Source organism: Callospermophilus lateralis, chromosome 7 (genome assembly GCF_048772815.1).
Source record: "Callospermophilus lateralis isolate mCalLat2 chromosome 7, mCalLat2.hap1, whole genome shotgun sequence".
Taxonomy (NCBI): domain Eukaryota; kingdom Metazoa; phylum Chordata; class Mammalia; order Rodentia; family Sciuridae; genus Callospermophilus; species Callospermophilus lateralis.
In genome coordinates this window covers 121,350,987-121,364,891 of record NC_135311.1, presented here as the reverse complement: position 1 = coordinate 121,364,891, position 13,905 = coordinate 121,350,987, and the positions used below count along the sequence as shown (strand labels likewise).

Genomic DNA, 13,905 nt, shown 5'->3' with positions numbered 1-13,905 from the left:
AGACTACAGAGGAAAAAACAGTAACAGAATGTGCCGAGAATTTGGCACATTTAACTTTCTTTATTATGCATTCCTTCCAATTTCTCCCCACCCAGCCACTACTTTCGTGTTTCATCCCTATTCCCCACCGTTACTGGCTGAGGTCTCTTTAAATGCGCTTCTTTAGTGTAATCTAGGCGAGAAGGGGGGGGGAGGGGGAAATGCGTTTCGTCCCAGGGTGAATTTGTCCTATTCGGTGTGCCGTCCCGCAGATCCGCCATATTGTCTGCTGAAGCTACCGCAGCTGCCGCCGCCAAGTCTGAGCGAGCGGTGCCGCGATGGGTAAGGAAACCGGGCAATTGGGTGCATGGGTTGAGGCAATTTGGGGGTGTGGGTCTGGCAAGCGCCTGTCCCCGGTCTGCAGAAGATGTTTGAAAGCCTCTCTAGATAGATCTGAGAAGAGAAACCAGGCCGGGAGTGCCCCTCAGGCCAATTTGGGGCCGGACTATGGCGGCGCTGGGAGCAGTCCTCGGGGGCTGGTTCCGGGGACACCTTGGTACGCCTGGAGCCCCCACGTGCTAGTCTTGGGTCTAAATCCTCACGTATTGAAAGGGTAGAAAGGGGGACACCTTCTAGCCTGCGCCGAGAATGGGGCTGGGGGACGGGCTCCCTGCGGCAGGCCTGGGCACAGCCAAGGGAGCCTTCTCCGGTCGTGTGTTTGGCCGACGCTCTAATTGACTAGGTTCAGTGGGTTTCCTGAACTCAGGGAAGTCGTATCTGCGTCTCTGGGCGAGCCACTACTGGACCGGTAACCAGGGACAGCCAGGTCGAGAGCAACTTGGGCCGCTGAAGGCCAGAACTTATCTAGCCGAGGCGGAAACAGGGTGGTTCGATTAGACTCCGAATGACAGTCTTCGTTGTGGTAGAACCAGAGGCCAAGACCTCTTGGTCATACATAAGGTCGGGGACTTAAGGTTTCCAGATCAGTCCTGAATGGGAAAAAAAAAGAGACCTGTTGATCCTTTTGTGGGGACTCTGGTTGGCAAGGCCTCTGCCCCACGAGGCTATGATGGCGAAGTCTTTGAATTAGAGACAAAACCACCAATGGTTATCCGTCTACAGCATCGAAAACTGTTAAATTTGCTAAGCTGTCTGTGCAGGCATTGTTCGGCTGCCTTACTTGTCCTGTTTTAATTAATTTGTACAATCCTATGATAATGGTACTACAGTTATTCCTGTTTTACAGATGGGAAAACTGAGGCTTAGGTAAAGTAATTTACCCAAGGTCATATACAGTGGGTGATCTAAGATGATCACTCCAGAGCCCTAGTTTTTAAAGGCTTTTTATGGCCTGGCCCTCTAGTGGTTGGACTGGAAGAAGGGGATAGGAAGCTTTTAACCCTACACAAAGTTGTAAAGGTTGTGTGTGGTTATTTATTTATTTATTTGTGTGTGTGTGTGTGCCCACTTTTAAATCTTTGAAGTCTGAATGAAACCAGAAAAGTTCAGAGTGAATTGCTGACCCCAACAGTTGTGTGGGGGAACTAAGTGGAATTATAGAATTTTGTGTTATCTCTGGACCTGGTCAAAATAACTATTCCCTTGAGCAGCAAGGCAGTGACTTTTAAATCTTATGTGGTTTTATAAATCAGGCCTACTGATTTTTAGCCTTCATCCAGAGAAGTCGCTTAATTGACAGATGAAACAATGCATATGGAAAATATCTAGCATAGTACACAATAAATGTTATTTCCCTTCATTTCTCAGCCTTCTGTTCCTCATTTCTAAAAAATAGGAAAGGACTGGGTACACTGGTGCAAACCTGTAATTACAGTGGCTCAGGAAACTGAGGCAGGAGGATTGCAAGTTTGAGGCCAGCCTCAGCAAATAAGCAAGGCCTTAAGTAACTTTGCAGGACTTTGTCTCAAAATAAAAAAGGATTGGGGATTTGCTCAGTGGTAAAATACCCCTGGGTTCGAATTTCAGTACCTAGAAAGATGGTAGTGTTGTCAAGTTGTTTGGAGCCTAATAAGGGCTTTGCAAATATCAGATTCCTTTCCACCTTCAATAATGTTAGTTCCTTTTCCTAAGTGCTCTGGTTTCCAGAATCCTCTGGAAATAAGACTGATAGGCCTGTATGAGTAGCTACAGCTTTATATATTAATGACAGAAATTTAGTGGGATGGGAATATAGCTCAGTGGTAAGGCCCCAGGTTCGATCCCCAGCACTGGAAAAAAGAAATCAAAATAAAACAAAATAGATCTTAGGAACTTTTATTATAGATGATTTTGTTATATTTGTTATAGATTTTGTGTTGGTCTTCAGTTTCAGAAACATAAGTGCCTCAAAGAGAAGAAAATAATATTTATTAAGCTTAGTAGAATAGATTGGGAAACAATCTGAGAGATGACAACTAATAAGCAACCAAATTAGGAGTGAGGTTCTTACCAATTTTGCTGCACATAAACCTCTAATAATATTTTCAGGTGTTAGTACTTTTCTGGTAGAATTCAAGGTGAAAGTTTTTCAATAGAACAACAAAATCTGACTAGGGTCCTGAAGAGAATTTTTAGTCTAGATGTAGGTAACTTGCCCCTATCAGCTCCATCTGTGGTATTGCTTCCCCTGTTGTCCTGCCTTGGCTTTTTGGTTGTCAGCCTTTTTACTTTTCATATTACCATGGGGTTAGAACTAATATAGGACTAATGTTTAATCCTGACATCTAATCCAAGATAGTTTGGGTTATCCCCATTTAAAATGACAAACTGAGGCTTTGAGAAGATTAGGCTAGTCCAAGACTAGTCCAAGGCTGATAATCTACATCCTGTGGGTGCCAAAGATACTAACATGGCCTGCCCTTACCTTCCAAGTCCACAGTCTGCTGTTTTACTGTCTCCCATGTGTTCTGTGCTCCAGCTCTGGCCTATATCCTATACTTCTTCTGCTGTTCTAAGGTTCATTGCCCTTAACAGATCTCTATAGTGAAGCTTGCAGCTTTGGGGGTTTACGTTATCCTGATCCTCCCTAGCAAAGACTTAAATCTCATTAGTCTTGGCAGGTACTTGTTTTTCTTGGGGGGGGGGGGGATAAACAGGGATTGAACCCAACAGCACTGAACCACTGAGCTATATCCCAGCCATTTTAATTTATTTAAATTGTGGCTGGACACAATATATTTTTATTCATTTATTTTTTACTGGGTTGCTGAGGATCGAATCCAGGGCCTTACAAGTTCGAGGCAAGTGCTCTACCACTGAGCTACAATCCCAGCCCCATTTTTATTTTTTATTAGGGCCTCACTAAGTTGCTGAGGCTCATCTCAAACTTCCCATCCTGACTCAGCCTTCCAAGTCTCTGGAAGTTGCTGGGATTACATGTGTCTGCCACTGCACCTTGCAGATACTTGTTATCTTATCACCATTCCCACTACTTTGCTAACTAGGAATCTGGCAGCCCTTTTCCCAGCCCCAGGGTGGTAGGTCTTGATTAATATAAACTCTAAAACAATCATTATAATTCTGACATTCTCTACAGTGATTGACTTAGGCATGAACATATGATGCCATTCTGGCTAGTAAGATGTGAAGGGAAGTCTGGGGGGACTTCTGGAAAAGCCTGCCTGCCATAAGTGTGGTTAAGGATCGAATCCAGTGCCTCACACTTGCTAGGCAAGCACTCTGCCACTGAGCTACAGCCCCAGCTTCGATTTTCCAGCTTTTTAAACTTTTATTATTTTTTGCCAGTTTGTATTTTAATTCAGGTTTCACGAGAGTGTGAGAGTCTCAAAAAAGAGGTAGAAAAGCTATAATAATAGTCAATTCTTATTTGGAACTTGCTAAGTTCTAGGCACCCTTCAAAATACTTTACATGTTAACTTTTTAAATTCTCAGTTTCTCATTTTTAAAAAAAATATTTTTAGTTGTAGATAGACATAATACCTTTATTTCTTTATTTTTGTGTGGTGCTGAGGATAGAACCCAGTGTCTCACACATGCTGGGCAAGAGTTCTACCACTGAACTACAACCCCAGACAGTTTCTCATGTTTTAGTTGAGGAAACTGAAGCACAGAAAGAGGCAAGACCAGAGTAAACTCATGTAGCACATAGTGACCTTTTAGTCAACAGTGGATGGCAATTATAGTGATTCCATAAGATTATAATGGAGATGAAATATTCCATTTGCCTTGTGAACATATAGCTGAAGAAAACCATTTTGCAGAACTTAACAAGCTCCTTTAAATTTTTGAAAACATACTGGGTGTGGCAGCAAGTGCCTGTAATCGTAGCTCGCCTAGAGGTTAAGACAAGATGATTGCAAATTAGAGGCCAGCCAGTGTAATTTACCAAGACCCTGTCTCAAAATAAAATCTGGAAAGGGCTCAGAGTAGTGGCCCAAGTCTGTAATGTGAGTGACACCGTGGGCTAAGGAAGGAGGATTAAAAATTTGAGGCCAGTCTCAGCAACTTAGTGAGACCCTGTCTCAGGAAAAAAAAAAAAAAACAAGCTCCATGCATGTTACTGCCCCTGAAAATCTTCCACTGGAACGATGTAGTTCAATGGTAAAGCTTCATTCCCCAGTACCAAAAAATAAAAGGGCTGGAGACATAGATCGTAGTGGACCGCGAAGATATGCGTACAATGTCTAGTACTGCAAAAAAAAAAAAAAAAAAAAAGTTTGAAAACATCAACCAGATGTGTTGACACATACCTTTTGTCCCAGCTACTCAGAAGGCTGAAGCAGGAGGATTACTTGAGCCCAGGAGTTTGTGGCCATCCTTGACAACATAATGAGACCCTCTCTCAAAAAAGAGACAAGTTTGAAACATGGATCCAACAGCAGAAGGTTTTCATTAATAAAGAGGAATGTTCATGGTATTTGCTTATAAGCAATTCTAATTAAAAATAAAAAAACTGTGCTGCGGATAAGTTCAGTGGTAGAGTGCTTGCCTAGCATGTGTGAAGCCCTGGGTTCAACCCCCAGTAACATGCATAAGCAAATCATCATGAACATATTTTCTTTTTTAAAAAAATCACTTTATGTGGTGCTGAGGATAGAACCCAGTGCCTCACACATGCTAGGCAAGTGTTCTACCACTGAGCCACAACCCCAGCTCTTATGAACATATTTCTGAAAAGAATTAACAGGCTTTCAAGAAGAGCCTCAGGTTCTTTAGAAAGTATTCTTTAGAAGATATTATTAGAAGAGATGACAAGCTGCAGGCATGTTAGTGCCCCTTAAAATCTTCCAGTGGAACGAGATGTGGAGGTAGATTACAGCGATATTGATGATCCTGACACTATATAGATCAAGGTTAATGTGTGGATTTGTTTTTTTGTTTTGTTTTTTTGTGGTGCTGGAATTGAACTCAGGGCCTTGCACATGCTAGGCAAGCTCTCTCCACTAAGCTGTGCCCCTGGTTCTAATGCGTGCCTGTCTTAGTTTTTAGCAAAAAAGATTAAAATGTTAAATTAAAAAGTACAGGGGCTGGGGATATAACTCAACTGGTAGAGTGCTTGCATCACAAAAAAAAAAAAAAAAAAAAAGGCTTCCTCAAACATCAATACTTTAAATCAACAATATATATTTAAGACTGGGGAAACAGCTCAATTGGTAAAGTGCTTGCCTTGCATGAACAAGGCCCTGGGTTCAATCCTCAGCACCACAAAACAAAAAGAAATTATCGGGCTGGAGTTGTAGAGAGCACTTGCCTAGCATGTGTGAGGCACTGGGTTCAATTCTTAGCACTGCATACAAGTAAAATACAGGTCCATTGACAACTAAAAAAACAAAAATAAAATAAAAAAAATACATTATTTTAGGGGTTGAGGTTGTGGCTCAGTGGTAGAGCACGTAACCTAACACAGGTGAGGCACTGGGTTTGATTCTCAGCACCACATGAAGATAAATAAATAAAGGTATTGTGTTCATCTACAACTAAAAAATATTTTAAAAAAATTTTTAAAATGCATCAGAAAAGAGTTGGGTATGGTGTCACATGAATGTAATCCCAGCCACTAAGGCGACTGAGACAACAGAATTGCAAGTTTGAGGCTGGCCTGGGCACCTGTCCAGACTCTGTCTTAATGCCTATAATCACAGTGCCTCAAGAGGCTGAGGCAGGAGGATCCCAAATTCGGTGCTAGCCTGAGCAATTTAGTGAGGCTATAAGCAACTTAGCAAGACTGTCTCAAAATAAAAAGGGCTGGGGATATTACTCAGTGATTAAGCAGCACTTTGGATTCAATCCCTGGCACACACCCCCCCCCAAAAAAAAAAAAAAAAAAAAAAGCAGGGGCAGCTAGGGGTTTAACTCAGTAGTAGAGCACAAAAGAAAATACTTTTCTAAAGCTAAACAATGTGTTTTAGTCTGTTAATATGAAAAATTTTTATTTAAGTTTATGAAGTAAAGTTACTATAAGATAAGGTAAATTTATTATTGAAGAAACAAAAAGACCTACATCTCCAGCACTTTTTTTTTTTTTTTTTTTTGGTCCTGGGGATTGAACCCAGGGGCACTCAATCACTGAGCCACATCCCCAGACCCTATAAATTTATTTATTTATGAGACAGGGTCTTGTCAAGTTTTTTAGGGCCTCATTGCTGAGGCTGGCTTTGAACTCACAATTCTCCTCCTTCAGTCTTCTGAGTCACTGGGATTACAGGCGTGTGCCACCATGCCTAGCACAGGGCATTGTTAAGTTGCTGAGATTGGCTTTGAACTTGGATCCTCCTGCCTGAGCCTCCCCGGCTGCTGAGATTGCAGAGTACCACTGCTTCCAGCTCTAGCATCTTTTCTATTTTTTGAGACAGGGTCTCCCTAATTTGCCCAGACTGACCTCAAACTTAACAATTCTCCTGCCTCACCTTTCTGAGTTGCTAGGCTTTTACAGGCTTGTGCCACCAGGCACATGTAAGAAAAATATTTTTGTAAATTTCTTTTCTCCTGCCTCACCTTTCTGAGTTGCTAGGCTTTTACAGGCTTGTGCCACCATGCACATCCAAGAAAAATATTTTTGTAAATTTCTTGTAGCCTAAGTCTGAAGTCTAAGTCTGAAGTATACAGTAATATCCTAGGCCTTCACATTCACTAACTCACCTGGCTCAACTTGCAGTCCTGTAATATCCATTCAAATAGTAAGGGCTTTATATTAGTGCATCTTTTTTTTTTATACTGGGGATTGATTGAACTCAGGGGCACTCAACCACTGAGCCACATCCCCAGCCCTATTTTGTATTTTATTTAGAGACAGGGTCTCACTGAGTTGCATAGTGCCTCGCTTTTGCTGAGGCTGGCTTTGAACTCGCAATCCTCCTGCCTCAGCCTCTCAAGATGCTGGGATTGGGATTATAGGCATGTGCCACCACATTTGTTTTTTCCTTTGGTGCTGGGGATTCGAACCCAGGGTCTTGTACATGCAGGCAAGCACTCTACCAACTGAGCTATATCCCCAGCCCATCTTTTAACATCATGTTTTTACTGTACTTTTTCTGTTTGGATACATACAAAATACTTTAACATTGTGTTATATTTGCCTGTAGTGTTCAGTATAGTAATATGCTTTGTAGCCTAGGAAAAATAAGCTCTACCATATAGCCCAGGTGTGTAGCAGAATATATCATTTAAGTTGTGTAACTACATTTTGTGCTATTTGCAGGATGAAGGTTTTTTTTTTTAATTTTTTATAACTTTATTTTTTTGTTTATTATTTTTTTTATGTGCTGAAGATCAAACCCGGTGCCTTACCTGTTCTAGGCAAGATGCTATCATTGAACCACAATCCCAGCTCAGGATGGATTTTTAAGGATGCATTTCTCAGAACATCCCATTAACATGTCTGTAATTGGAGAAGCCACTTACTCAGTATTGTTATGACCAAAATATGGGCTACAAAGGGCTATCTTCTTCCTCTGGAAAGAAAAGCCCTTTTGTGACTCTGAAATTGTCATTTTTGAGATTATGAGGCCGAATTTGTAAATAAGAGTAGACAATTTTGCTGGGGATGTGGCTCAAGCGGTAGCGTGCTCAACTGGCATGCGTGCGGCCTGGGTTCGATCCTCAGCACCACATACAAACAAAGTTGTTGTGTCCGCTGATAAATAAAAAAAAATAAATAAATAAAAATATTTAAAAAATGACACTGTGCTGATACTAATTGTTTAGCCATTATCTGCCACTCTAATAAATTTAAAAAAAAAAAAAGAGTAGACAATTTTGAGACTTAGGATGAGGGTAGAGAAGAAGAGCTCATTATAATCTGTATGTGAGGTAGAGTACTGGGGATTGAACCCATAGGAGCTCTACCACAGAGCTCATCTCCAGCCCTCTTTAATTTTTATTTTTTTAATTTTGAGACAGAGTCTTACTAAGTTGTCAGGGCTAGCCTTGAATTTGTTGTGGTCCTCCTCCCTCAGTCTCCCATATTGCTGTGATTACAGGCATGAGCTACCACGCTCAGCTACTGTTGACTTCACTAGTCTTATTCCATTTAGCATTTGCCCATGTATTCTGCATTCCACTCAGGAGTTTCTTCTTTATACATAAGCATTCCTGGTGGAGAAAATGGCAAAAGCGAAAGCAATCCTTTGCCAGTGGCTGGGGAAGCTGAGGCAGGAGAATCAAAAGTTCAAAGCCAGCTTTAGCAATGGTGAGGCACTAAGCAACTCAGTGAGACCCTGACTCTAAATAAAATACAAAATAGGGCTGGGGATGTGACTTAGTTGTTGAGTGCCCCTGAGTTCAATCCCTGGTACCAAAAAGGAAAAAAAATTCCTTCCCACCCATCCTTTCCTATGAAAATCTTGTTTTAAAAGATATACTTTAAGTACCAGCTACCTTTCACAAATACTTCATGTCTTCTAAATTGGAAGTGAAGTCTCTTGAAAATTTTTTTCGGGGGGGCGGTCTGGGAATTGTGAGCCCAGGGGCACTTAACCACTAAGCCACATCTCCAGCCCCTTTTTATTTTTTATTTTTGAGACAGGGTCTCACTAAGTTTCTTAGTGCCTCACTGAGTTGCTGAAGCTGGCTTCAAACTTGCAATTATCCTGCCTCAGCTTCCTCTGTTGGGATTACAGGCATGCACTACTGCACTTGGCTCCTTTTCCGTGTTTTATTTAGAGTCAGGGTCTCATTGAGTTGCTTAGGGCCTTGCTAAGTTGCTGAAGCTGGCTTTGAACTCATGATCCTTTTGCCTCAACCTTCCCAGCTGGGATTATAGGCATGCACCACTGTGCCTGGCAGCTTTCCTGAATTCTGCAGTATTGGTTCTTACTTTTCATATAGCCCTTTTATTTTTCTTTTCTGTAATATAGTTATTTCATTCTGAATAATTAGTTATTTGACCAGTCAATCTTCAGAACCTCATTTCTTGGTCTTTAAAATTGTGATAATAGGATTGTTAATATGGGAATCGAATGAGATATGTCTATAAAGCAATTTAGCATGTTGCATAGCACGTAGTAAACAACTAATAGCTGTTAGTCACTTAGTAAATAGTGTTTTCTGTGTGCTAGGTCCTGTAGTAAACCTAAAGGTAAAAATCAGTTGGTCTTTGTTTTGGGGGGAAAATAAAAACATGATGAATACTTGTCTGAAACTTCTATTTTTAGAGACTAAGTAGACCACAGTAATTCATTAAATTTTCAGCTAATGTTTGTGCACCATGTGCCAGAGACTGTTCTAGGCTCTAGAAAAGCAGTGGTGAACAAAATAGACAAAAAGCTGTCTTTGTGGTGAAATCCCAGAGTTTACATTCTAGAGGATAATTGAATAAAATAAGTCAAATGGGACTGGCAGATAAACTAGAGAGCTCCATTCTGTGTCTACCAAGTTCCAGCCTATTGTGGGCTTAATGTTGCCTTATTGCGTGGTTTTCCATTTCTTTCCATAATACTCTCCCTCTTGAAGCAGTTAATCTGGGTTTTTTTGTGTAAAGTACTTTCTAAATGATACTTGTTAACTTTTAAAATGTAAAAACATAAAGTTAACCGAAGATAGGATTTTTTTTTTGGTATTGCTGAACCACAACCCCAGTCCTTGTTATAACTTGTTTCAGAAAAACTTGGCTATCTGATCAGTGGATAAAAGTTGGTAGCATTAATAGGTTAATAGGTATAGAGTATTTCAGAAGCAAAGATTGATTGGTTAGTTGTGTTGATAACATAAGGGAATGATGTTTGGACTTTATCCTGAAGGCTGCAAAATGCAATTGAAGGGCTTTAATCTCGGAAGTGACATGATCTTATTAGTTTTCACAGTGCTAAGGATTGAACCCAGGGTACTACCACTGAGCTACATTCCCAACCCTTGTTATTTTTATTTTTATTTTGTGACAAGGGTCTTGCTAAATTGCTGAGGCTGGCCTTGAATTTGTGATCCTCCTGCCTCAGCCACCTAAATTGCAGGGATTACAGGTGTGTGCCATTGCATCCAGCTTATGATCTTATTTATTTCTGTATAAATATTAATATATACATTTTAAGATATGTATACATATATATTTAATTATACATTGGACTGCTCTGGAGAGAATGAGTGAGAGTGCAGTAAGATTTCAACTAGGAGAGTCTCCTTCCCCCAAAATACTAGGGATTGAACCAGGGATGCTCTGCCATTGAGCTACTTCTTCAGCCCTTTGAAATTTTTATTTTGAGACAGGGTCTTGCTAAGTTGCTGAGGCTGGCCTCAAATTTGTGATATTCCTGTCTCAGCCTCCTGAGTCACTGGGATTATAGATGTGTGCCACTGTACCCAGTTAAAACTAGGAGATTCTTTTAAGTAGTGTGATAGTCCTAACGAGATGATGATTGCAGTGACTGAAGTGATAATAGTAGGGATTTGAATATGCAAGACTTGATTATTAATTTCATCTAGTGGTGGAAGCTGAGTGCGTGTAGGGATCAGACAGGACTCCTAGATTTCTTGATTTGAGTAGCAGAATGGATAGAGATGCTGTTCATTGGGATGATTTTAAACTTGGATATTTGGGGATGTCTGATCTAAGCACTGGAATATAGAAGTCTATCTCAAAAGTAAGGTCTTGGAGTGGAGTTAGAGTTTGATCATCTATATAATTCATCTCGCTCTCTATGGTAGGAGTTGAGGTAGAAGGAGAGAGGGAGTGGGTGCTGGGGATAAAGGTCAGAGCACATGCTTAGTATGTACAAAGCCCTGGATTCAACCCCCAGTACCAAAAAAAGAAAGGAAAAAAGTGGGGAGAGGGCTGGGGATGTGGCTCAAGTGGTAGCACGCTCGCCTGGCATGCGTGTGGCCCGGGTTCGATCCTCAGCACACCACATACAAACAATGTTGTTGTGTCCGCTGAAAACTAAAAAATAAATATTAAAAAATTCTCTCTCTCTCTGTCTGTCTCTCTCACTCTCTTTAAAAAAAAAAAAAAAGTGGGGAGAAAAAGAGAACCTCAAGGTACATCAGCTTTGATGTGCAAGAAGAAAAGAAACAGCAACCAGAATTGGAGGTAGAAAATAGGAGTAATGGAACTCTCAAAGACCAGAGGAAAGAAGGTATTTCAAAAAGGAAGTGGCTATCAGAATTAAGTGCTGCCAAGAGGTCAAACAAAAAATAATTTGTCATCATGTAGTTGGTCAGCAGCCTTTACAATAGATTGGCACAGATGAGAGAGGCGAGGCAAACTGTTATAAGAAGTTTGAGAATAGCCAATGTGATGGTACACACTTGTAATCCCAACTACTTGGAAGTCTGAGGCAGGGGTATCTCAAGTTTGAGGGCAGCCTGGGCTGGGGGTTTAGTTCAGTGGTAGAGCATTGTGAGGCATAGGGTTCAATCCAAGTACCACATACACATGCTCGGAAATATTTGGGTATAAGGAGAGAGTAAGCAAGTTGATGAGTCTTGTAATATCCAAAAAAAAGCTTATAAGGACCCGAATTAGGGCAATAGCAATTGGAATGAAGAAAAAGAGACAAGAATCCAGGAATAATTAGGAAGTAGGCCTGGATATCTCAGTGATTAGACATAAAGACAGGGATAAGTGAAATGGCAATTCACGCATCCTCAACAATTCAAGGAGGACTCAAGTTTCTGGTTTGAAAAGCTGAGACCATATCGATATCAATCCTTAATCCCTTATTATGTCAGTGATGCAGGGAGTTGAGCACAGGGCCTCAAGTAGGATAAGCAAATATTTCAAATATTTTCTTTTAATTTTTAAAATTGACACAATTTTTGTATGTATTTCTGGGGTTCTGTATGAATCTTTTTTTATTTGTTTTAATTAGTTACACATTTTAAATTTTTTAATTAATTAATTAATATTGTGTGTGTGTGGTACTAGGGATTGAACTCAGGGCCTTGTGACTCTACCAACCAACCTATATTCCCAGCTCCTCTAGTATGATAATTCTTTATGCTTATTCAGTAAATGTATGTGATGTATAATGATCAACCCAGGGTAGTCAGCATTTCTTGTCTTCCATTATTTTTTAATGTGTTGGAAGTCTTTGGACTCTTCTAGTAATTTTGAAATATATTATAAATTGTTGTAGATTAGATTGTTGCCCTACTCTGCTGTAGAACTAATTGCTCCTAACTACATTTTGCTGCCTGTTATCTAATCCCTGATATTCTACTTTTCCCAATCTCTAGTGACAACTTTTATATTTTTCTTCTTTTTTTTAGAGAGAGAGAAAATTTTAATATTTTTATTTTTTTTAGTTTTCGGCAGACACAACGTCTTTGTATGTGGTGCTGAGGATCAAACCCGGGCCACACGCATACCAGGCGAGTGCGCTACCGCTTGAGCCACATCCCCAGCCTCTATATTTTTCTTCTTTATGAGATCATTTTTTTTTAACTTCTACAAATGAATAGAACATGCAGTGTCTTTCTTTCTGTGTATGGCTCATAGCACTTAACATCCACTTTCATCCACTTTGCCACAAATGTCATGATTTCATTCTTTTTTTTTTAACATTTTTTTTTTTTAGTTGTAGTTGGACACAATACCTTTATTTTTATTTATTTATTTATTTAATGTGGTGCTGAGGATCGAATCCAGGGCCCTGTATATTCTAGGCAAGCCCTCCACCGCTGAGCCACAACCCCAGCCCTGATTTCATTGTTTTTTATGGCTGAATAATAGTGCATTATGTATATATCTCATTTCCTTTATTCATTCATCTGTTGATGCACACCTTGCTTTGTTTCACATCTTGGCTGTAGTAAATAATGCTGTAGTAAGAAGTGCAGGAATCTCATTTGACATTACAGTTTCATTTCCTTTGACTATAATACCGAGTAGTGGGATTGTTGGATTTTGTGGTAGTTCAATTTTTAGGATTGTTTTAGAGACAGGGTCTTGCTGAATTGTTTAGGGCCTCTCTAAATTGCTAAGACTGACTTTGAACTCCTGATCTTCCTGCCTCCCTATCCAATGGGATTACAGGTGTGCACCACCACGTCTGGCTCAACTTTTAGTGTTTTGAGGAACCACCATACTGTTTTCGATAGTGAATGTTCTAATTTACATTCCCAACAATATGTAACACTGTTGTTTTTTGCACCCTCACCAGCATTTGTTATTTATTTGTTTCTGTAATTGCTACTCTAAATGGGATGAGATGGTATCTCATTGTGATTTTGGTTTGCATTTTCCTTATACCTAATATTGAACATCCTTTCATATATTTGCTGACCATTTAAATGACTTTTTTTAAGAAATGGCTCTTCAAGCTGGGTACAGTGGCGCATGTCTGTAATTTTCGTGACTCGGGAGGCTAAGGTAGGAGGATCCAAAATTCAAGGCAACCTTGGGCAATTTAGTGAGACCGTGTCTCAAAATAAAAAATAAGAAAAGGACTGGGGACATATGTAACTCAGTGTTAGAGCACTCCTGGGTTCAGGGTTTAATCCTCATTATCACCCCCTGAATAAAGTGTTTATTCA

General features: G+C 40.2%; 1 protein-coding gene across 2 annotated transcripts in view; it reads left to right on the top strand.

Annotated features, from left to right (window-relative positions):
- The first annotated feature begins 241 nt into the window (after nucleotides 1-241).
- Nucleotides 242-13,905, top strand: part of Kpna6 (karyopherin subunit alpha 6) — a 60,296-nt gene continuing 46,632 nt past the window's right edge. The window contains exon 1 of one of the 2 annotated variants that reach the window (XM_076860845.2): nucleotides 242-321. In XM_076860845.2, the coding sequence (XP_076716960.1) occupies nucleotides 318-321 (4 nt within the window). In that variant the 5' untranslated portion in view covers nucleotides 242-317. Of the gene's footprint in view, nucleotides 322-11,435; nucleotides 11,505-13,905 lie in introns of those variants that run through there. The other variant, XM_076860846.2, reaches the window with a different exon arrangement.